Source organism: Lynx canadensis, chromosome F2 (assembly GCF_007474595.2).
Source record: "Lynx canadensis isolate LIC74 chromosome F2, mLynCan4.pri.v2, whole genome shotgun sequence".
In the NCBI taxonomy this organism is placed as follows: Eukaryota; Metazoa; Chordata; class Mammalia; order Carnivora; family Felidae; genus Lynx; species Lynx canadensis.
In genome coordinates, this window is record NC_044320.2 from 63422775 (window position 1) to 63446134 (window position 23360).

Sequence of the window (23360 nt, forward strand, 5' to 3'; positions counted from 1 at the left end):
CAGCGTATGAGTGGGGGAGGGGCAGAGAGAGAGAGAGAGAGAGAGAGAGAGAGAGAAAGAGAGAGAAGGAGACACAGAATCTGAAGCAGGCTCCAGGCTCTGGGCTGTCAGCATAGAGCCCGATGCATGGCTCAAACTCATGAACCATGAGATCATGACCTGAGCTGAAGTTGGACGCTTAACCAACTGAGCCACCCAGGTGCCCCTATGTGTCCACCTTTAAACCAGCACTACATTGTGTTGATTACAGCATCTTTATAAGTCTTGAAATCAGATAGTTTTAGTTTTCTAACTTTGCTCTTTTGCAAAATTGCTTTGGCTGATCTATGTCTTCTGCATTTCCATATGTTCTTTGACTTTCAGAATCAGTTTGTCAGTTCTACAAAAAGCCTGCAGGGATTTTGAGTGGAATTGGATTGAATTTATTGATTCTTTTTGGGAAACTTGATATCTTAGCAATATTGTTTTTTTTCACCCAGAAACAGGGCATATCTCTCCATTTATTTAGATCGTCTTTAATTTTTTTGGCAATGTTTTACAATTTTTTTTTTAATTTTTTTTCAACGTTTTTATTTATTTTTGGGACAGACAGAGACAGAGCATGAACGGGGGAGGGGCAGAGAGAGAGGGAGACACAGAATCGGAAACAGGCTCCAGGCTCCGAGCCATCAGCCCAGAGCCTGACGTGGGGCTCGAACTCACAGACCGTGAGATCGTGACCTGGCTGAAGTCTGACGCTTAACCGACTGCGCCACCCAGGCGCCCCTACAATTTTAAGTGTATAGGTGTTTCTTATATTTTGTCAGGTTTATTTCTAAGTATTTTATTTTGTGATTCTATTATAAATGATATTTATTTCTGACTGTTACTTGTACATAGAAATTTAATTGATTTTTAAAATATTAATCTTGTATCATGCAACCTTGTTAAACCCACTTATTGGTTCTAGTAGCTTTTCTGTAGACAGTCTTGTCTTAAAATGTATGTTTTTTGGGGGGGCTCCTGGGAGACTCAGTTGGTTAAGCATCCAACTTCAGCTTAGGTCATGATCTCATGGTTCGTGGGTTCGAATCTTGCCCCCTATCGGGCTCTGCGCTGACAGCTCAGAGTCTGGAGCCTGCTTCAGATTCTGTCTCCCACTCTCTCTGTACCTGCCCTGCTCACACTCTGTCTCTCTGTCTCTCTCAAAAATAAATAAACATTAAAAATTTTTTTAATGTATTTTTTTTTACATAATTATGATCACATGGTTAACAAAATTTTGTGTTCTTCATATTCACTTACATTTTAAAAATAAGTATTTCCTTAAGGTATAAAAACTCTGTCAACATTAAAGTCAATAGCTGCATTATGAATCAAAATGTAGTTAGTTACTATTTTTACTGTTTCTATTTTTCTGTCTACAAAACGCAATGATAAATGTCGTCATGATAGATATGGTGAATTGCTGTCCAAAGCTTATTCCAGTTGTAACTCTGTGCCAGCAATGGATGGGAATAATGAATTCACTGACTTGTATCTGCACTAAGCACTTTCCGTCTTTTTAGTTTATTTTAGTAGAGTGGTATCTCATTGTTTGCAACTTCTGTTGCTTTGATAACTAGTCAAATTAGTTTCTCATGGGTTCATTTAGTATTTTGATTATCCTGTTATGCGTTTTCAGTTTGTGTTCTAAAGGAATCCATTTTTAACTCTTAATAAAACTATTTTTGCCTCAAAATATAATTTTAAAAAATTGACATGATTAAAACAATTTGTAATGTTTTATTTATTTTTGAAAGAGAGAGTCAGAGCATGAGCAGAGGAGGGGCAGCGAGAGAGAGGGAGACACAGAATCTAAAACAGGCCCCAGGCTCTGAGCTATCAGCACAGAGCCCGACACGGGGCTCGAACTCGGGAACAGTGAGATCATGATTTGAGCTGAAGTCGGATGCTAACCAAATGAGCCACCCAGGCACCCCAACATAATTTTTTTTTATGCTTTCATAGTAGCTGTCCTCATGGTCCCTCCTAAGGACTGGACTGAGTTTATAGATAGTGGTCACTCATAGGTGCCCAATTTGATGTTTTAAAGCTATAGCACATTAAACACCCACCATGCCCCAGATGTTAATTAAGTGTAAATGGCTCCTTCTATACGCACTTGGGTGTTCCCTTAAAAAATTTTTTTAATGTTTATTTTTGAGAGAGAGAGAGAGAAAGAGAGAGAGAGAGAGAGAGAGAGAGAGAGAGAGCAAGGGAGGAGCAGAGAGAGAAGGAGACACGGAATCCAAAGCAGGCTCCAGGCTCTGAGCTGTCAGCACAGAGCCTGATGCAGGGCTCGAACCCATGAACTGCAAGATCATGACCTAAGCTGAAGCCAGATGCTTAACCGACTGAGCCACCTAGGCACCCCTTTAATTAAAATTAAAAAAAATATATTAAGCGTGTTCCATTTTAGAAATGAACGACTTTGAAAATATTTCTAAAGGAAGATAGTGAACTTAAACCAACCCTTGCTTGCTATGGTAGCGAGGAAAAAACACTCTGAATCTGCCTAACCCTTTTCCCTTCTCATTTGTGACCTAAGATGCTCTCTAGATGTTTTAGCAAAGTGATAGACTATTCCCTGACTGCTGTGGCAGCTGTTCTTTTACTGTCAGGCCTGTGTCACAATAACTGAATCACTTAAGACAAGACAAATTGCTGCTACATATAACTGAGATCAGAGGTCTCTTATCTGCCTGTGCTTGTGAGTGGAAGGAGCGAGCAAGGGAATATTTTCTTTAAACATGGTGCACTGGTGCTGTTAAGTACCTTGGCTAGTTTTCAAGACATTGTGCAAGTCAAATGCGAGTTGGTGTCATTGCTGTGATACAACAGTGAAGTGTGGATTGCTTCTCACGTCATCTTCCTGTCTGCAACAGCTATGCCACCAAACGTATTCAAAAGGGTGACCTCCTATCACTATGTCCCAGACCGGGTTTAATAGGCATGTGTGCAATACATTTTGCTGTGGGACCATTCTGGGTAAATCCCAGCTCCTGGGACTGAGCCTAAATTATGTTTGTAACCCAAACCCCTGTCATCATTGGTTCTTGGCAGCATTTACTGGCCATGGAGGGCAGCTGAGAAAGTGGGTCCTGTGCCAGAGGGAATGTGGAGAAGTGGTGGACAGTGAGCGGCGAAAAGTGGGAAGTGGGCAGCAACAGAGAGCAGAGGCTGATTAATGAGAACCAAGTTCAAATGAGGGCGCAGCACATCCAGGCCAGTTGCAATGAAGCTCTGAGAACTGGGGGAACCCAGCTGGGGAGGGTGGTGACCTCGGAGAGCCTGGCAGAAGTAAGGGTCAGGCCTGGAGGTGTTTTGGAGGTAGGTGTCAAGGCTCTGTGGCTGTAAACCACAGGAGCCAGCTCTGTCAAACCAAGGATGTTCTGGGGAAGGTGAGTAGGGATGGCTCACAAGGACAGGGCAGCCCCAGGGGTCTAGGGAACAGGAACCAATGGATGTTTCTTCAAGGCAGTGTTGCAAGGACAAATCCACTTCGATTGCTTTTGTTACTTCACTCAAGATTAGAAGTCCATGCCTTCATCCCTTCTTGTTCAACAATATTCATTAGTGCTTAAGGTCAGCGCTGCTCAGGCAATGATAAGGCATCAGTGACAAAAGCGGCTCTTGTTCTCATGGAAGCAACATTCCAGTGGGAGAGACAGAGAATAAGCAAGCGGTCAAATGTAATGCCACATGGTGGAATTGGCCATAATGAAAACCCCAGCAGGGCAAGGTGACAAAGAGTAATGGGGCAGGGGAGGTGGGGGGGCGCCGTGTTTAGATATGTGGTGAACTATAGCTTCTCTGAAGAATGATACTTGAATATAGATCTGGAAGAAGTAAGGGAGTGAGCCACCTGGTGTCTGGGAGAAGAGCATCTGATTGGCCTGCACTGGTCATCTGTCTACCAGTGAATCATGGAGGTCATTGAGACTGTGCAATGGAGGGTCCGTGGTTCCTAAAGAAAAACAAAATAGCGTTTGCCAAAAGAGGGGGGCATAGAAACTGAACAGACAGAAAGGAAAGATATCTATCCAGTTGAATTCTGCCCATAAATGAAGAGAATGAATTAGAAGGGGAGATTTTTATTCTCCCAAGAGCTAGGGACAGCAGAAATGAGGTGGAAGGAGAGGCCTTTGGATGTAACATGGTGGCTCAGACTTCTGGCTACATTCCAGTGACTAATGCAGAAGGAAGGGGGGAGGGAGAGTGAGGGGAGACAATCACGTGCTCAGGAGACCCCAAGGACCAGTGCTCTGACTTCCCGTTCTCCATGTCAGGCCTGACCTCAGTCGCACAGTGGAAGTGACTTGCTCCGCTACTGCTGTGTGGAAAACGACAGCAAAACCATCTCTCAGTGTCACCGATGACACTGATGGGGAAGCTGATGCTCTATGCTGCCGTCCCTCCTCACCGTCCTCAGAGAACAGCAACTGAGCAGCCTGCACACAGCTGGGCACCGAGACCCCTGGATGGGACTAGCACAGAGGCAGTGGTGGTCACTGTCCTCTGAGGCAGTTGTACCTCCAGGGGCACAACCACTTGCGACTCCCCGGGCAGGCCGTATGCTTCCAGACTCGTGTGCTTTTGCCCCTATGGGACCCTTAGTGTCTAGTGTCCTCTTTTGCCCATTTTTGTAGGCTTATGTTAAAAGTCATCTTTTCCAGAAAGGCTTATCTATTCTCTCTCCTCAGCTAGTTACAGTGTGAGTCATTCCTCTCCCCCGGTCCCTGGCCTATTGCTGCTACTTGGCACACTTATTCGCTGAGCCTTGAATCATAGCTGGTTTTACCTGTTCCTCTTCTGGAGGACTGGGCATCAATCTTATTGAACTTTGCGAGGCCCCTTCCTTGTCCTAGGGCCTGGCATCACAGAGCACATGGGTGACTGAGTGACCTCTGATCTGGCAATGTGGAGCCCTACTCACCATTGGGGGTTGAGGCTAGGAAGGAGGTAACTGTAGGGATTTGTGATACTAGAATCTTTGCTGATTTTGATTGGGCCCTCAGTTTCCCAAGTCCAGCAAGGCTCATGGCTGGCTGGTCACTATTAGTAGCTCTGGAATCATTTCTTGTGATTCAGGAGCAGGTTAAGTTACCCAACATAGACTCTGTAGGGTTCAGAGAGCTGTTCCCCTGGTTGCTGCTGACCCCACAGAACAATCCTATTTGGGATAATACCAATGCAGTCAAGTTGGGCTTTTGTGATGAGGAAGGAGGAGTGTCTTTTAAGTCTGCCAGAGATGGAGATGTAGGCTTTAACAAGGGGTGAAATAGGTACAGAATTTTGCAGGGTCCACTTATGCCTTTTCTCTCTCCTGGGTAGCCATTGGGAAGGTCAACCCATGGGACCCTCCCTAGGCCAGACTGGACCTGAATGAGGAAGAACACTCTGGCTTGTTTGTTTCACTCTGTGGGCCTGGCTTGTCTTAGAGTCAGTGCTTATTCATCAGAGACCTGGGATTTAGAACTCACATTTTGTTATTATTGGATCATGGGCGACAGCAGTCATGGGGTCCAGCTAATCAGATATGCCATGGGTAAAGCCTTGAGCCCAGGGGAGAATTAACCCTGAATCTCAGGCTACTGTCCTTAACTGGCTGGAAAAGCCATGCAGGGCAGCTGAACAGGACTACAGAGACAGTGTGGGCAATGGCCAGTCCCAACATCTAATGAACTGTTACCAAAACTGATCACAAAATAAGTAAAACATAAGAGATGATTAAGATAAACGAAGACTCTTAAAAGAATATGTTGTTGAAAGGATACAAAAGGAAAGAGAAAGCCCTAAACATGAAATATAACATAAAAATCAGGGGTATAACAAAGTTTAAAATAAAGACAGTTTATAAAACTGAAAAATTAGCCTAATATAAATGGGGCTAAAAACATATGCAAAGTTACTTAAGGTATGAGAAATAGAAGGCAACAGATAATTTGAAAAAAAAATTGATACTTAATTTTAAATTAAAATTATTGAAAAAAATATTTATTGTTAAAATGTTTATTTTGAGAGAGAGAGAGAGAGCACATGCACACGTGGGTGGGGGAGGGGCAGAGAGCGAGGGAGGGAGAGAGAGAGAGAGAGACTCCCAAAGCAGCCTCAGTGCTGTCAGCACATAGTCCGATGTGGGTGGGGCTCGATCTCACAAACCCTGAGATCATGATCTGAGGTGAAATCAAGAGTCAGATGCTCAACCGACAGCCACCCAGGCGCCCAGAAAAATATTTTTAAAAGATTAAAATGCATTAAGAAGTACAGAAAAAGCAGCAGCTAAAACATTTTATGATGTAAAAGTGAAAAGAGGTATTAAATTAGAATAAAGGTTAAATCTACAGGAGAAAAGTTAAAAATGTGAAGGTAAATGGGATTTAAAGTGGAAGTTATGTGCTTTAATGTCGAAAGGCATAAATGATCACAAAATGGGGTGAAAAATAATTTAAGGAAGGTAAATGGGATTAAAAGTAGAAGTTAATGTGCTTTAATGTAAAAAAGCATAAATGATCACAAAATAGGGTAAACGATAATTTAAGAAGAAAATTAAAACGGAATGTCCAAAAGTAAACAGCTTGGGGAAAGGAAGTGAAGGAAGCAGGTCGGAAGCAGGTGATGAGACAGTTACCAAGTTGTTGGTGGGTCAGCCTTGCCCCAGAGTCGTTTCTTTGTCAAACCAGCCGTAATGTCCAGGATGGAGGCCAAGAACTGGCCCCACCCTGCCGAAGGGCCCTTTCAGGCCCACTTCATTTAATAGTGGCTTCTTAGTTCCACAAAAGCTCACCCAGCTGAGGGTGGTTTGGGGTGGGGGCTGTAGTCCTCAGGCTGGGGTCTAGTTCCGTGGAGCATAGGTAATAACAAAGGGTTGAGATAATCTTCAGAGGAATACCCCCAATCAGACATTTGTGGTAGCAGATAGCTGGCATCGGTAAGGGGTTTTTGTAAAGATTTTTTAAAATGTGTATTTGTTTTTGAGAGAGAGAGAGGGAGAGAGGGAGAGGGGGAGGGGCAAAGAGAGAGGGAGAGAGAAAATCCCAAGCAGGCTTTGTGCTATCAGCGCAGAACCCATGAACTGTGAGATCATGATCTGAGCCGAAATCAAGAGTCGGATGCTTAACTGACTGAGCCACCCAGGCGCCCCAGTGAGGGGTTATTAAAGGACGTATGTGATAGCCGCACGAAGGCTCATCATTTAGCTATGACAAATGTTTTAGAAGAATATTTATCGATGTAAGAAATGTTTGAGATATTACGTGCAAAAAACCATATACTTTTTAGTGTTCATTTTTGAGAGAGAGAGACAGACAGACAGAGTATAAGCAGGGGAGGGGCCAAGAGAGAGGGAGACACAGAATCTGAAGCAAACTCCAGGCTCTGAGCTCTCAGGACAGAGTCCCACGCGGGGCTTGAACTCATGAACCGTGAGATCATGACCTGAGCCAGAGTCAGACACTTATCCTACTGAGCCACTCTGGCACCCCCAAAAAACATAGTGTACAATAATAAGTACTGTATAATTCCAGCTACTTAAAAAATTTATACAGTATATGAATAGTAAAAAGTATTTATTAGTATTATTACTATCATTATCTGGGTAGTATGGATTGTTGGTGATTTAGAAAAAAAATTTTGTGTGTTCTTGAGAGTTTTCTCCATAAGAAATTCGTATTATATTTTGTAATCATTAGGAAAAAAACCTTAAAAGTTATTTAAAAAGAATAATAGACATAGGCAAGCAAGGCACATTCTCAGCTTCGGGAAGATACCCTATACTGACCTTTGTGTGAAGAAAGAAAGGTCCGGATCTTGTCTTTCCCCATTCCCATCTGCCAAGCCCATTATCAAAACTAACTCCTGGATCAAAAGTTATGATTCCAGAAAAGATAATTTATCAAGGTAATGTAAAGAAAAGTGTGTCTTCCGTTAAGTAATATATGTATTTGGCCTATACAAACTTAGTATTTAATAATATTTGTTAGAGGATGAATAAGTGATCATTCAACATATAAAAATACAACTTAATATTTCTTCAGTGTTTATCATAGGCTAAGCACTTCATGTGCATAATGGAAGCAGGGATTCGAACCCGGGAGTTTGGAGTCTGTGATTTAACCACCACACAGTACTGTACACGATACAGCTCCTGCTCTCAAGGATGAAGAGCTACTTCAAAAGATAAGATATAAACATTTGAAGAGAGAAGTAGAAATTAAGAGCAAGGCATACTCAAATTTAAATGAACGGAATGGCCCAGGGTTCTCCCAAAGGGGAATGAAGCTGAATTGTGTACGGCCCAGGAGGGGTGTGATACAGTCCACTGGGGTATAGGAAGAAAATTCTTCAGATGATTCTGATGTTCTAAAAGGACAACAGGCAGCAGCTAAATAAAGGGCATGATTTGAAACCCAAATATAAATAGAGGCACAATCTCTAAAGTTCTTTGTTTTTGGATGCTGTTAACTGGGGTTAACTGTGACATAAATATACGACATGACTGAAATTAGACAACTCTTGAAACTTGGAACTTGTGGTTCTTTCTATTGCTGGTTCACTGGATAGCCTGTACTCCCAGTATAAGCTCCTCATTGGGAGAGAAAACCAATAACAGTATCATCACATCTGATGAAACACAGACAAAAACATGGAACTATCAACCCGACAGTGATTAGCTGATATCTCAAGAGCTGATGTATGCTGAAGAAGGCTCTTATCCCTGACATCTACTGTTGTTAATAACAGCAGAGCGTTCACTGGGAGTGGGAAAGTTAATGAATAATGGGAGCGAAATGAGTTTCATGCCTCCTACACTACTTTTGTCAGTGAATACCACTGGCAAGATCCCTGCCCTTCTGGATCTTATGTTCTAGACGGGGAGGACAGGTGATAAACAAGATGAACAAAGGAAATGTAGAGTGTATTGGGTGCCAACGTACGCTAAGGAGAAAAATAAAGCAGAGAGAGGGTGGGAAGCATTGGGGAAAAGGTTTTTAAAGTTTTAGATAGGATGGCCAAGCAAGGCCTTGGTGGGAAGGAACTATTTGAATTCCTATTTGGAGGAAGTAAGGGAATGTACCGTGTGGCTCTCTGGGAAAGAGACACCTGCACACACTTACACACGTGCACACAGGCACGCACAATCCAAGCGCTAACACCCTCAGGTGGGAATGTGCCTGGGAGGGTGAAGAGAGAGGTCAGTTTGACTGGAGCTGAGTGAACAAGGAAAAGGATAGGAGACGGAGCAGAGAGATCATAGGGGGTGGTGCAAAGGTGTGGGCAGGTCCTTGCAGCCATATAAAAGGATTTTGGCTTTTCTTGCCAGCACGATGGGAAGCCACTGGAGGGTGTGAGCAAAGAAGTGACATGACCTGCCTTATGTTTCTGAAGGATTGTTAGGGCTGCTGTGTTGAAAATTCATTGTAGGGAGGAAGAGAGTAGCAGGAATACCACCAGCTGGAAGGCCTGGAGCCATTTTCCAGATGAGTGACGTTGGTGGCTTGGGCCAAGGTAGAGGCATGGGGAAGAGGCTGTGTGTTTATGTGATGTGATGGTAGAACCAGCGGGGTTTACTGATATATCAGGTGCAAGCTATGAGAGCGAGGCTGATGGTAAGTACACGTTGCTTATACAGAAAAGTACACTGTGGGTAAATGTTTAAAGTTTTTTTTTTAATTTATTGGACTTACATCCAAGTTAGTTAGCATACAGTACAACAATGATTTCAGGTGTAGATCCCTTAATGCCCCTTACCCGTTTAACCCATTCCCCCTCCCACAACCCCTCCCGTAACCCTCAGTTTGTTCTCCATATTTATGAGTCTCTTCTATTCTGTCCCCCTCCCTGTTTTTATATTGTTTTTGTTTCCCTTCCCTTATGTTCATTGGTTTTGTCTCTTAAAGTCCTCCTATGAGTGAAGTGATATGATTTTTGTCTTTCTCTGACTAATTTCACTTAGCGTAATACCCTCTGGTTCCATCCACGTAGTTGCAAATGGCAAGATTTCATTCTTTTTGATTGCCGAGTAACACTCCATTGTATATATATACCACATCTTCTTTATCCATTCATCAGTCGATGGACATTTGGGTTCTTTCCATACTTTGGCTATTGTTGATACCTCTGCTATAAACATTGGGATGTGTGTGCTCCTTCGAAACAGCACACCTGTATCCCTTGGATAAATGCCTAGTAGTGCAATTGCTGGGTCGTAGGGTAATTCTATTTTTAAATTTTTGAGGAACCTCTGTACTGTTTTCCAGAGTGGCTGTACCAGTTTGCCTTCCCACCAGCAGTGCAAAAGAGATCCTCTTTCTCTGCATCCTCACCAATAACTGTTGTTGCCTGAGTTGTTAATGTTACCCATTCTGACAGGTGTGAGGTGGTATCTCATTGTGGTTTTGATTTGTATTTCCCTGATGGTGAGTGATGTTGAGCATTTTTTCATGTGTTGGTTGGCCATCTGGATGTCTTCTTTGGAGAAGTGTCTATTCATGTCTTTTGCCCATTTCTTCACTGGATTATTTGTTTTTTGGGTGTTGAGTTATAAGTTCTATATAAGTTCCATATAAGTTCTATATGGATTTTGGATACTAACCCTTTATCTGATATATCGTTTGCAAAAATCTTCTCCCATTCCCTTTGTTGCCTTTTAGTTTTGCTGATTGTTTCCTTTGCTGTGCAGAAGCTTTTTATTTTGATGAGGTCCCAATAGTTCATTTTTGAAGCTTTTTTTTTTTAATGTTTATTTATTTATTTTGAGAGAGAGAGAGAGAGAGCACAAGCAGGGGAGAGGCAGAGAGAGAGAGAGGGAGAGAGAGAATCCCAAGCACGTTCCATGCTGTCAGCATAGAGCCCACCTGACACAGGTCTCGATCTCATGAACTGTGAGGTGATGATCTGAACTGAAATCTAGAGTCTGGCGCTTAACCCACTGAGTCACCCAGGCACCCCTGTGGTAAATGTTTAAAAACTCTTACCAATAGAGATGGCTGATGAAAAAGTGTGGAGGCCGCTGGAATAGACAGAGGAGGAGGTCTCTGAGGAGACAGAGACCACTCAGGGGAGGACAGGCAGTACTGGACTTGGTTAGGCCTTGAAGAACAGGTAGGATTCAGACAGACAGGGAAGCCTGGGGGCACGGTGGGTCTTCAAGGGAAGAGAGGTGGCTCTGCCCAGGTCTGTCTGAGAGTCAGTCTGCCTGGAGCCCTGAGTGCAGTCAGTAGGTTTGAAGAGTAAAATGGCAGGAGGAGGCCAACTCGTCCCACCCTTGAACTCCAGAGCAGTTTGGACTTTCTTCAAGCAGTGGTGGTTGTTGGGTGGGTGGCGATTGAGAATTTTTGACTGGGAGGGTGAGTGATACGAATTTGTGTCAACAATTTGCCCCTCTAATAAGCTCTGAATGAGTTCTACTGGTTAATCAATTAATAAATGTTAGCTCAGTGGCCAGAAGGATTTATTTACTAAATAGGACCATGTCAACGAGTTATTATATATCTCTATCTCTATCTATAGTGTTATATATTTATTGATTTATAGATATATAGTATAGTCACGACACTATTATAGAGAGCATAATATGTAATACAATTATATAGATATATGTGTATATATATGTTAGTGTGAATGATTCAGTTGGCCTAAGTGTTTGCTAGATATTACAAATAAACTTTTTCTGATTACATAGCTGAATTTTAAAAAGTTTTATCTGTATTTGAAAAAGTAGTTAAGTTTGGGCTCCCGAGTAGCTCAGTCAGTTAAGCCTCCGACTTCGGCTCGGGTCATGATCTCACGGTTCGTGAGTTTGAGCCCCACGTTGGGCTCTGTGCCGACAGTTGAGAGCCTGGAGGCTGCTTCGGATTCTGTGTCTTTCTCTCTCTCTGCCCCTTCCCCCCTTGTGTGTGTGTGTGTGTGTGTGTGTGTGTGTGTGTGTTTGTGCGCGCGTGCACTCTTTCTCTCTCTCAAAAATAAACAAAAATTTAAGAGAAGTTAAAGAGTAGTTAAGTTTTTTTGGAGATGTCATTTAATTGGTGTTCCATTCGCCATGTAATTGCGAGGTCTTGCCAGCACACATCCTGCACCGTGCTGCTTGGCATTCCGAGATGCTGCACTCAAGTGCCCCAGGCATAAACAGGATGGCGGAAATACCCTTTTCCCTGTCTGTGTTTGTAAGACAGTCTCTTTCATGCCAGAAGAACTATTTTGGGAAGATGATTCATGTCACATTTTGGCCTCATTACAGTTTTAAGTTGTAAATGGTGCTGATTTGCCTGGAGGTGTAAACATAAATTTTATCTTCATATGCATATGGGTAAAACTGAAAAAGCATTTTTTATTCTCGAGTTCCGTTTCAGGCTATAAACAGAGAGGTTAACAAGATATTTATCAAAATTCTAATTTTGTTTTATTAAAAGCATGCTTCCAAAGGAATACCAGTTACTTGTGGCTGTGCTTCCATTCTCCATTTCCAAACACAGATGGAGAAGTCGAAGCACCTAATGTCTTTTGTTACAAGCAGACGATTCTGTAAAATAAACACGGCACTTTCTCTTATGAAATAGTGTGAAAAATGGGAGCAGGTGTTAAATTACTGTCTGTAGTGATAAGTAACAGGAGGTACAAGTTTATTCAAAGTTTATTTAGGTGCAGGTGATAAAGTAAGGCGGAGCTAGTCTGATTAGTCAAATTTTCTTTTTGGTAAATATGGTGCTATTTATTTTTTTATTTCTTATTTTTTTAATGTTTTACTTATTTTTAAGACAGAGAGAGACAGAGCATGAGTGGGGATGGGGCAGAGAGAGAAGGAGACACAGAATCTGAAACTCCAGGCTCTGAGCTATGAGCACAGAGCCCGACGTGGGGCTTGAACTCATGAACTTTGAGATCATGACCTGAGCTGAAGTTGGATGCTTGACCAACTGAGCCACCCCAATATGGTGCTATTTAAAGGGTATGGAAAACTAGTTATTTATTTATTCAGTAGCTTAAATGCATGATGGCAACAGAAATGAGAAATATGTAACACCTGAGGGTTTTTTTTTTTGAGGTTTATTCTAGAGAGAGAGAGAGAGAATGAGCAGGGGAGGGGCAGAGGGAGAGGAGAGAGGGAGATACAGAAACCGAAGCAGGCTCCAAGCTCTGAACTGTCAGCACAGAGCCCGACACACGGCTTGAACTCAAGAACCGTGAAATCATGACCTGAGCCAAAGTCGGACGCTTAACCAATGAGCCACCCAGGTGCCTCAACACCTGAGTTTATCATGCCTTGCACCCAAGAGTATCTTAAAAGTGTTTATAGATTTCTCCCCAAATAACTAAATTTTAGCAGGAAAAAAAAATGGGTTTGGAATGTGTGGCTAGATTTTTCTACGATTTTCAAGGAATTTCATATCCTACCTCAAAATTTAAAAATTGACAAAATTATTTTTTTATTTGAAATCACAGCAGTCAAAACAATATAAGGGCATGACAGTGAATTTATTGTTATTTTTTTCTAATGTTTATTTGTTTTTGAGACAGAGAGAGACAGAGCATGAGCAGGGAAGGGGCAGAGAGTGAGGGAGACACAGAATGTGAAGCAGGCTCCAGGCTCCGAGCTGTCAGCACAGAGCCCGTTGCGGAGCTTGAACTGCGAGATCACGACCTGAGCCAAAGTCAGACACTCAACCGACTGAGCCACCCAGGCACCCCTAATTTATTGTTATGTTTTGCTCTAAGCCCATTTTGATGGCCAAATTGTTTTTTGGATAGAATGAAAACCTTTCTGATCTACTGACAGAACCCCTTCCCCTCCTGTTTTGGTCATGTGCTTTAAAAAGTTATTTTTTCATTCAGCTGTGGGTTCCTGCTATCCATTTGGACCTTCTCACTCATGCCATTTAACAAGATTTATGAATCTTTAAGGTTCCTCAATTAACAATAAACCAAATGCATTGGAAGCTCTTCTTTGATTCTAAAGTGGTGGTTTGAAAAATATTCATGATTTGAGGGGGCTTGAGCACCTTTGCCAATTCAATTAAATCCAGCTTCATGGCAGAATCTGGCCTTGGTTCACTCGTTCTGTTAGAATCTTCCAGCTGTGACAAGTGACTTCTACTTTTTTTTCCTTCTTATCTTGAAATGACCTTGTATTTATTTATTTATGTTTATTTATTTATTTTTTAATCTTGATACTACGTTTCATCTTCTCTTGGTTATCCAGTGACTGCTCATTAACTAGCACTTTCAGAAATTTAAATTTAGTGGGGCCGAGCACTTACATTAAAAAAACCAAACAAAAGCAACCGAAAAGCTGTCCAGATGATTCTGATGTTCTAAAAGGACAACAGGCAGCAGCTAAATAAAGGGCATGATTTGAAACCCAAATATAAATAGAGGCACAATCTCTAAGTTCTTTGTTTTTGGATGCTGTTAACTGGGTTTAACTGTGACATATAAATGGAATGACTGAAATTAGACAGCTCTTGAAATTTAAATAACACGTTGCTGTATTTCATGTTTCCCCTTCTGTCTTCTCAGCCATCATGTATGTCATGGGAGCACTTGGTCCTGCAGTGGGATATTTATTAGGTGGACTTCTTATTGGGTTTTATGTCGATCCCAGAAATCCTGTTAACCTTGATCAGAATGACCCTCGTTTCATTGGAAACTGGTAAGAATTGTTTACTAAATTTTTCATTTCACTTATTATTATTTTTTTATAATTTTTTTTAATGTTTCTATTTATTTTTGAGACAGAGACAGAGCATGAGCAGGGGAGGGGCAGAGAGAGAGAGGGAGACACAGAATCTGAAGCAGGCTCCAGGCTCTGAGCTATCAGCACAGAGCCTGATGTGGGGCTTGAACCCACAAACTGTGAGATCATGACTTGAGCCAAAGTTGGACGCTTAACTGACTGAGCCACCCAGGCGCCCCTATTTCACTTATTATTGATAGTTCACGTTGTGGTACTCTTATAGTTAAAATAAAAATTTCCCGCAAGGGAATATGAGAAACAGCTGAAAGTCACCCAGGACGGGGTGGAAGGCAGAATAGTTAATCCTCCAGAGATATCCATGTCCTAATCTCCAGAGCCTATGGATGTGTTGGCTTATATGGCAAGACACTTTGCAGATGTGATTAAGGGGTCTTGAGACAGGGAAACTATCCTCATGGCAGGAATGGGCCCTGTGTAATCACAGGGGTCCCTATAAGGGTAAGAGGGAGACAGGAGGGTCTGAGTGAGAGAAGATGTGGTGATTGAAGCAGAGGTTGGAGCCACATTCTTTGGAGATGGAGGAAGATTCTATGAGCCAAGGAACACACTCAGACTCTAGAAGCTAGGAAACCCAAGGAAATAGGTTTTTTCCCCTAGAGCCTCCGAAAGGAATGCAGCCTTGTCAGCCCACTTGAGACTGTTGATCGCCAGAACTGTAAGATACCACGTTTAAGTAGTTTTAAACCCTAAGGGTGGGGTAGTTATAGCAGCAATGGGAAACTAGTGCTGAGGGCTTGGGAATATTGGCTTAATCCAATCCTTCTTTAGGGTTGAGGCATTTTCTGCTATAAATAGCAGAGTGGAGGAGGAGAAGGTGGCTGTGTTGGGGCTTTCCTGTGTCCTAGCTTTCATTATCTTTGCTGTGTCCTAGCTTTCATTATCTTTGCTGTGCCTTTTAAAAAAATATTTTCCTCCCACTTCCTTATTATATCTGTGTTTCTGCTTTGTCAGCCCTCCCCGACTGCCCCAAACTCCAGCCCCCTCTTTTCCATTGTCACACTGTTAGTGAATCTTTTCACTCAGTAATTGTTTTTCCAATGAGTGCTAGAGATTTAGCTGTTCTCTCACTTGTAGCCCTTAATTGTCTTGCTAAATAAGTAATCTTGAGGACTTAGAATGAGAACTCCAACTTTGGATGTTAGGTTATTCATCCACACAGCCAGGACTGTGTTGAGTTCTTCATTGTCCTCAACTTGCACATAAGTTATTTCTTCATGATAGCAAGCACCAACCAAAAAGTACTGGCTTCCTGAGTTCATTTAACATGGATTAAATGTAATAATAGGTATATAATAATAGGTATATAATAATAGGTATACACTGACAAGAAATGCTCATTTTATAGTAAAGAGAATAGTTCACTATTAGAAATTAGTGTCAACTGATTACTTTCCAAAGAGTTTCTTAGAGCATTTTTGTTACCTATGCATTTCATTATAAGATAATCTCATAACTCTTAAGTACATGAGAATAATGCTTAACACTGTCTATTTTCAAAGCAGTTAAGAAATATCAATTAAGTTACATAACACTTCTCTTTTCACAAGTAATGCTCTTTGAAGATGGATGTGCTAAGATCTAGATGAACTTGGACTGGTAGAATTTTTAAATCATACAAAAGGAAGTTCCCTTGTCAGCATTAGGGGAATAACACAGGAGTTTTAAGTTCTTAACCAATAGTGAAATTTTTGGTCTCTATTACTGTTTTCTTCTGAAATAAATCAGACTAAGGATTTTTTTTTTATTCTCGGAAAAGTGGATTATTAAAATATGTTTATGAACATTCAATGTATATTTTGTGTTCTATTTAGATGTCTGTGAAAAGAGCATGTCAATAAAGGGAACATCTAGAGGGAGGGGGAAAGATGAAGAGGACCAAATTGGGGGCAGGGAGAAGGAAAGAGATACGAGCTTCAGGCTCATAAGTACTTTATGCTGACTTTTAATTTTTCATTTCATTTCATTTCATTTCATTTCATTTCATTTCATTTCATTTCATTTCATTTTTTAATGTTTATTTATTTTTGAGAGAGAGGGAGAGAGAGACAAAGAATGAGCAGGGGAGGAGCAGAGAGGGAGGGAGACACAGAATCTGAAGCAGGCTCCAGGCTCTGAGCTGTTAACACAGAGCCCAACACAGGCCTCGAACTCATGAACTGTGGGACATGACCTGAGCTGAAGTCAGACACTTAATCGACTGAGCCACCCATGTGCCCCATATACTGACTTTTTAAAGTTTTCTAGTAGACATCACTCCAATTGGTAGCAAAGTAGAGTGATTAAGAGCGCAGACTCTGAAGCCATATTCTCCTGGGTTTAAATCTTAGTCTGCCACCTAATAGCTGTGTGACCTTGGAGGAAGTTACTTAACTTCTCTGTGCCTCAGTTGTTGGTTTAATTCTTTAATTTTTATTTATTAAAAATTTTTAAAAATGTTTTATTTATTTTTGAGAGAGAGAGCACAAGCAGGGGAAGGGCAGAGAGAGAGGGGGACAGAGGATCGCAAGCAGGCTCTGTGCTGACAGCAGTGAGCCTGACGCAGGGCTCAGACTCACGAACCACAAGATCAAGACCTGAGCTGAGGTTGGACACTCAAGGGACTGAGTCACCCAGGTGCCCCTCAGTTGTTGGTCTTAAAAAACGCCATAAAATAGAAGTAATTGCAGTAGCTATTTCATAGGGTTGTTATGGGGAATAGAAGGGTCTGTATCTGTGGAGCTTTAAATAATTCTTGCTATGGGTGCCTGGGTGGCTCAATTGGTTAAGCGTCTGACTTTGGCTCAGGTCATGATCTTGCGTTCCAGGGGTCAGGCCCCATGTCCAGCTCTGTGCTAACGATGAGGAGCCTGGAGCCTGCTTCAGATTCCGTGTCTCCCTGTCTCTCTGCCTCTCCTCTGCTCTCAATCTCTCAAAAATAAATAAACATTAAAAATTTTTTTTAAAAAAGAGAAAAAAGAATAGTTCTTGTTACATGGTTTGTGTTAGCTATTTTTCAGTTCTTTGAATTTAATAAATGTTCAGGAACTTTTATTTATTTTATTACAAAATTTTTAAAGAATGTTTTTATTTAGTTTTGAGAGAGAGAGAGAGAGAGAGAGCATGAGTAGGGGAGGGGAAGAGAGAGAGTGGGTGGGAGACACAGAATCTGAAGCAGACTCTAGGTTCTGAGCTGTCAGCACAAAGCCTGACAGAGGGTCCCAACTTATGATCCGTGAGATCATGACCCGAGCCAAAGTCGGACGCTTACCTGGGTGAGCCACCCAAGAGCCCCTATTTATTTTAATGGTCCAATATTAGTTGTATACATGATAAAAGTTGTCAATATAGAACTGTATAATAAAGATCTCTTTAAAAATTGAATTTTGTTTATCAAGTAGCTTAGTTTATAATAGACTTTTACCTTGACCAGAAGCGAGGTATTTGATACAATGTTATTTAATCCAATGCCTAGTAGTAATGATGGATTTTTCAATAACTATATACTGAGAGAGTGAAGGAAGGCATGAATAATGCTAATGTTTATGGGGTGATGACTGTGTGTCAAGCATTGTACTAAGTGCTTCACAGACATTTTTGTTTAAGCCTCATATTTAGGCCTACATACACAACAACCATATGTAGTCACTAATATAATGCCCACTTTACAGATGAGGAAATTGACGCACAGTGATTTGAATAACTTGCCCAAAGCCTTGGAGGCAGTGAGAGCTGGGATAAGAAACAGTCCAAGGCGAAGCTCTTAGTCAGTATACTTAACTGGCTCCACTTTGTGAGTCGTCTCTGAGTAATGCTTCATGAAAGAGACTTAGGGACTCTGGTTTCTCAGTTTTAGCTCTTACTGATGGTCTTTTGCTAACATATAGCACATACTTTCTGTCTTCCTCAGCTTTTCTTGGGGTCTTCTTTGGCTCCATGATTAGATCATGCATTTTGTCAATGCTACTGAAGACCACTGAAGAATATGGGCCAGCTTGCTCTGCTTTGAAAAGACCCCAAACTTTTATACTATTTTTATATTATTTTTGTTTATTTGCTATAATTCTTCCCTTCCTTCTGTTATTTACTCTTGCTCTGGACTACTATAAGTGTATTTTTAAAAAATGTTTATTTACTTATTTGAGAGAGAGAGAGCACAAGCAGGGGAGGGGCAGAGAGAAAAAGAGAGAGAGAATCCCAAGCAGGCTCTGTGCTGTCAGTGCAGAGCCTAACACGGCTCAGTCTCACAAACCATGAGACTTTGACCTGAGTTGAAATCCAGAGGTGGATGCTTAACTGGCTGTGGCCACCCAGGTGCCCCAACTATAAGTCTATCTTAAATGTTTGCATACAATTTTCATTCGATATCTCTGCGTGGAGATGGGTAGTGTTGCTGAATACAGATCTACATAACAAAAACAAAACTAGCTACTTTGAATTGATTGCTGATTTGGGGCAGGCATTTTTTTAGGTCCACCGTATGCATTGTCTTATTAATTCTGATGACGTCAAAAAGCAGTTAGTAGTATTCTTCTTTCAGATGAGAAAGCTGGTTTGGAAAAGTGAAATAATTTCCCCAGGATCTTAGAGCTAGTAAGTGGTAAAAGACAAGACAAAACTCATGTTTGTGTGAAGCCACAGCTCTAGAACTGTCCCTTATGTTGCGCTACCTGTCCTGTTCTGGTCTAGGGAACTGAGGGAGTTCAAGGGACTTGAATGTAGTATGTGCGGAAAGGTGGTAGATAAGGAGGGACGGATCAGCAAAGGCCCCATAAGCAGTGAGGTACTACAGGGCCAGGTAGGATCGTAGCCATGTTCTCTGTAGACAGATGACTTTATTTTTTAAAACCTATCTCATTCAATGTTACTTATTCAGGATTTTCAGTACCTAATCTGTGTCAGGCACTGGGTTCTTGATTGTACACTGAATAATTGAAATTGCTAGAAGTCTGCTCTGAGCAATCTTCTCAAAATAAAGCCTTTTTTTTTTCTGATTGTTTATAAATCTTTATTTGATATAACTTTAAGTATCTTTGAAAATAGCACACTGGATTATTAATGACTGGTTTATGGAATCATTTGGAATTATTCTGTCAGCAAAAGTGTGACCTTTGTAGCAGCTGATAACAGTACTTTAATAGAAACGCTATTTTTGAATGAATTTTTACTTTTCTATTGATCTGTATTCTTTTTTAAATATATATATTTTTAATGTTTATTTATTTATTTTGAGAGAGAGAGGGAGCACAAGCAGGGGAGGGGCAGAGAGAGAGGGAGAGGGAGAATCTCAAGCAGGTTCTGCCCTGTCAGTGCAGAGCTCAGCGTGGGGTTTGATCTCACAAACCATGAGATCATGCCCTGAGCCGAAATCAAGAATCAGACGCTTAACCGACTGAGCCACTCAGATGCCCCGATCTACATTCTTAATGGATGATTAATATTCTTAATGGATGATGATTAATGTTGATTTCAACACCGATGCTTAGAATGCTGCTTGCATCCAGGTTGCAACTATAGGAATGTGCTGATACAGAAGTCAGAGTCTGAGCATTAAGAACCTGAAAGCTTTAAGGACAGAGATTAGAGGCAAGGAGTCAATATGTAAGAAAGTGGCAACCCTGTTAGGTAGGATCAGAAGCCTCTACTTGCTTTGCTAAGAAAGGGTTGACAGGGGACTGAGAGATTGCGCCTGAGGAATTATGCAAGCAAGAAGCCCAAGGCCTTAACTAGAATTTGAGTTCTACTCTCTACATTTGCTTTCTGCTCTTTGCAGCATGGCAACCTCAGATGAGTTCAATGACAGACTCTCAATTCTACATAGCTCAAGGTCTGCTTCTCCAAGGTCTGCTTCTCCTGTGTCTGTTTCTAACACACATTTCCTTTATCTGAATGTTTATAGCATTCATAGTCTATACCACATGATCTAACACTTAATTGTATATATTCGTGCATTCCTTGGAGATTGTTTCTTATATTTTTAGCTCCTTTACAACTAGGTAAGTTCTTGAAGGCAGTGATCAAACATAAGTGTCTTCGGTGGCCCTCATGATTAACTATGGTAAGGGCCAGCTAAGAGACTCAATATATTCTGAAATTCTTGCAGAAAAATATTTGAATGCCATTAGCAATTTAAAATACATTTCAGGGGATTCTGGGAAGATGGCGGCGTAGGAGGACGCTGGGCTCACCGCGCGTCCTGCTGATCACTTAGATTCCACCTACACCTGCCTAAATAACCCAGAAAACCGCCAGAGGATTAGCAGAACAGAGTCACCGGACCCAAGTGCAGACGAGAGGCCCACGGAAGAGGGTAGGAAGGGCGGCGAGGCGGTGCGCGCTCCACGGACTGGCGGGAGGGAGCCGGGGCGGAGGGGCGGCTCGCCGGCCAAGCAGAGCCCCCGAGTCCGGCTTGCAAAAGCGGAGGGGCCTGACGGACTGTGTTCAGACAGCAAGCGCGACTTAGCAAGCGCGACTTAGCGTCTGGGAGGTCATAAGTTAACAGCTCTGCTCGGAAAGCGGGAAGGCTGGAGGACAAAGGGAGGGTGAGCTGCGGAGCCCCCGGACGACAGAGCTCAGTTTGGCGGGGAACAAAGGCGCTAGCCAGCGCCATCTCCCCCGCCCATCCCCCAGCCAAAATCCCAAAGGGAACCGGCTCCGGCCAGGGAAATTGCTCGCTCCGCGCGAACACCCAACTCTGTGCTTCTGCGGAGCCAAACCTCCGGCAGCGATTTGACTCCCTCCGGCTGCCACAGGGCCCCTCCTGAAGTGGATCACCTAAGGAGAAGCGAGCTAAGCCTGCCCCCCCTCCCGCCGTGCACCTTGCCTTCCCACCCCAGCTAATACGCCAGATCCCCAGCATCACAAGCCTGGCAGTGTGCAAGTAGCCCAGACGGGCCACGCCAACCCACAGTGAATCCCGCCCCTAGGAGAGGGGAAGAGAAGGCACACACCAGTCTGACTGTGGCCCCAGCGGTGGGCTGGGGGCAGACATCAGGTCGGACTGCGGCCCCGCCCACCAACTCCAGTTATACACCACAGCACAGGGGAAGTGCCCTGCAGGCCCTCACCACACCAGGGACTATCCAAAATGACCAAGCGGAAGAATTCCCCTCAGAAGAATCTCCAGGAAATAACAACAGCTAATGAGCTGATCAAAAAGGATTTAAATAATATAACAGAAAGTGAATTTAGAATAATAGTCATAAAATTAATCGCTGGGCTGGAAAACAGCATACAGGACAGCAGAGAATCTCTTGCTACAGACATCAGGGGACTAAGGAACAGTCATGAGGAGCTGAAAAACGCTTTAAAGGAAATGGAAAACAAAATGCAAACCACCACGGCTCGGATGGAAGAGGCAGAGGAGAGAATAGGTGAACTAGAAGATAAAGTTATGGAAAAAGAGGAAGCTGAGAAAAAGAGAGATAAAAAAATCCAGGAGTATGAGGGGAAAATTAGAGAACTAAGTGATACACTAAAAAGAAATAATATACGCATAATTGGTATCCCAGAGGAGGAAGAGAGAGGGAAAGGTGCTGAAGGGGTACTTGAAGAAATAATAGCTGAGAACTTCCCTGAACTGGGGAAGGAAAAAGGCATTGAAATCCAAGAGGCACAGAGAACTCCCTTCAGACGTAACTTGAATCGATCTTCTGCACGACATATCATAGTGAAACTGGCAAAATACAAGGATAAAGAGAAAATTCTGAAAGCAGCAAGGGGTAAACGTGCCCTCACATATAAAGGGAGACCTATAAGACTCGTGACTGATCTCTCTTTTGAAACTTGGCAGGCCAGAAAGAATTGGCACGAGATTTTCAGGGTGCTAGATAGCAAAAATATGCAGCCGAGAATCCTTTATCCAGCAAGTCTGTCATTTAGAATAGAAGGAGAGATAAAGGTCTTCCCAAACAAACAAAAACTGAAGGAATTTGTCACCACTAAACCAGCCCTACAAGAGATCCTAAGGGGGACCCTGTGAGACAAAGTACCAGAGACATCACTACAAGCATAAAACATACAGACATCACAATGACTCTAAACCCGTATCTTTCTATAATAACACTGAATGTAAACGGATTAAATGCGCCAACCAAAAGACATAGGGTATCAGAATGGATAAAAAAACAAGACCCATCTATTTGCTGTCTACAAGAGACTCATTTTAGACCTGAGGACACCTTTAGATTCAGAGTGAGGGGATGGAGAACTATTTATCATGCTACTGGAAGCCAGAAGAAAGCTGGAGTAGCTATACTTATATCAGACAAACTAGACTTTAAATTAAAGGCTGTAACAAGAGATGAAGAAGGACATTATATAATAGTTACAGGGTCTATCCATCAGGAAGAGCTAACAATTATAAATGTCTATGCGCCGAATACCGGAGCCCCCAAATATATAAAACAATTACTCATAAACAGAAGCAACCTTATTGATAAGAATGTGGTAATTGCAGGGGACTTTAACACCCCACTTACAGAAATGGATAGATCATCTAGACACACAGTCAATAAAGAAACAAGGGCCCTGAATGAGACACTGGATCAGATGGACTTGACAGATATATTTAGAACTCTGCATCCCAAAGCAACAGAATATACTTTCTTCT

At 42.2% G+C, this 23360-nt stretch overlaps 1 protein-coding gene across 1 annotated transcript in view; it reads left to right on the forward strand.

The window, feature by feature from the left end:
• The first annotated feature begins 3225 nt into the window (after positions 1-3225).
• SLCO5A1 (solute carrier organic anion transporter family member 5A1) overlaps positions 3226-23360 on the forward strand; it is a 103039-nt gene continuing 82904 nt past the window's right edge. The window contains exons 1-2 of the mRNA XM_030303899.1: positions 3226-3351; positions 14511-14668. Of these exons, the coding sequence (XP_030159759.1) occupies positions 3226-3351; positions 14511-14668 (284 nt within the window). The remainder of the gene's footprint in view (positions 3352-14510; positions 14669-23360) is intronic.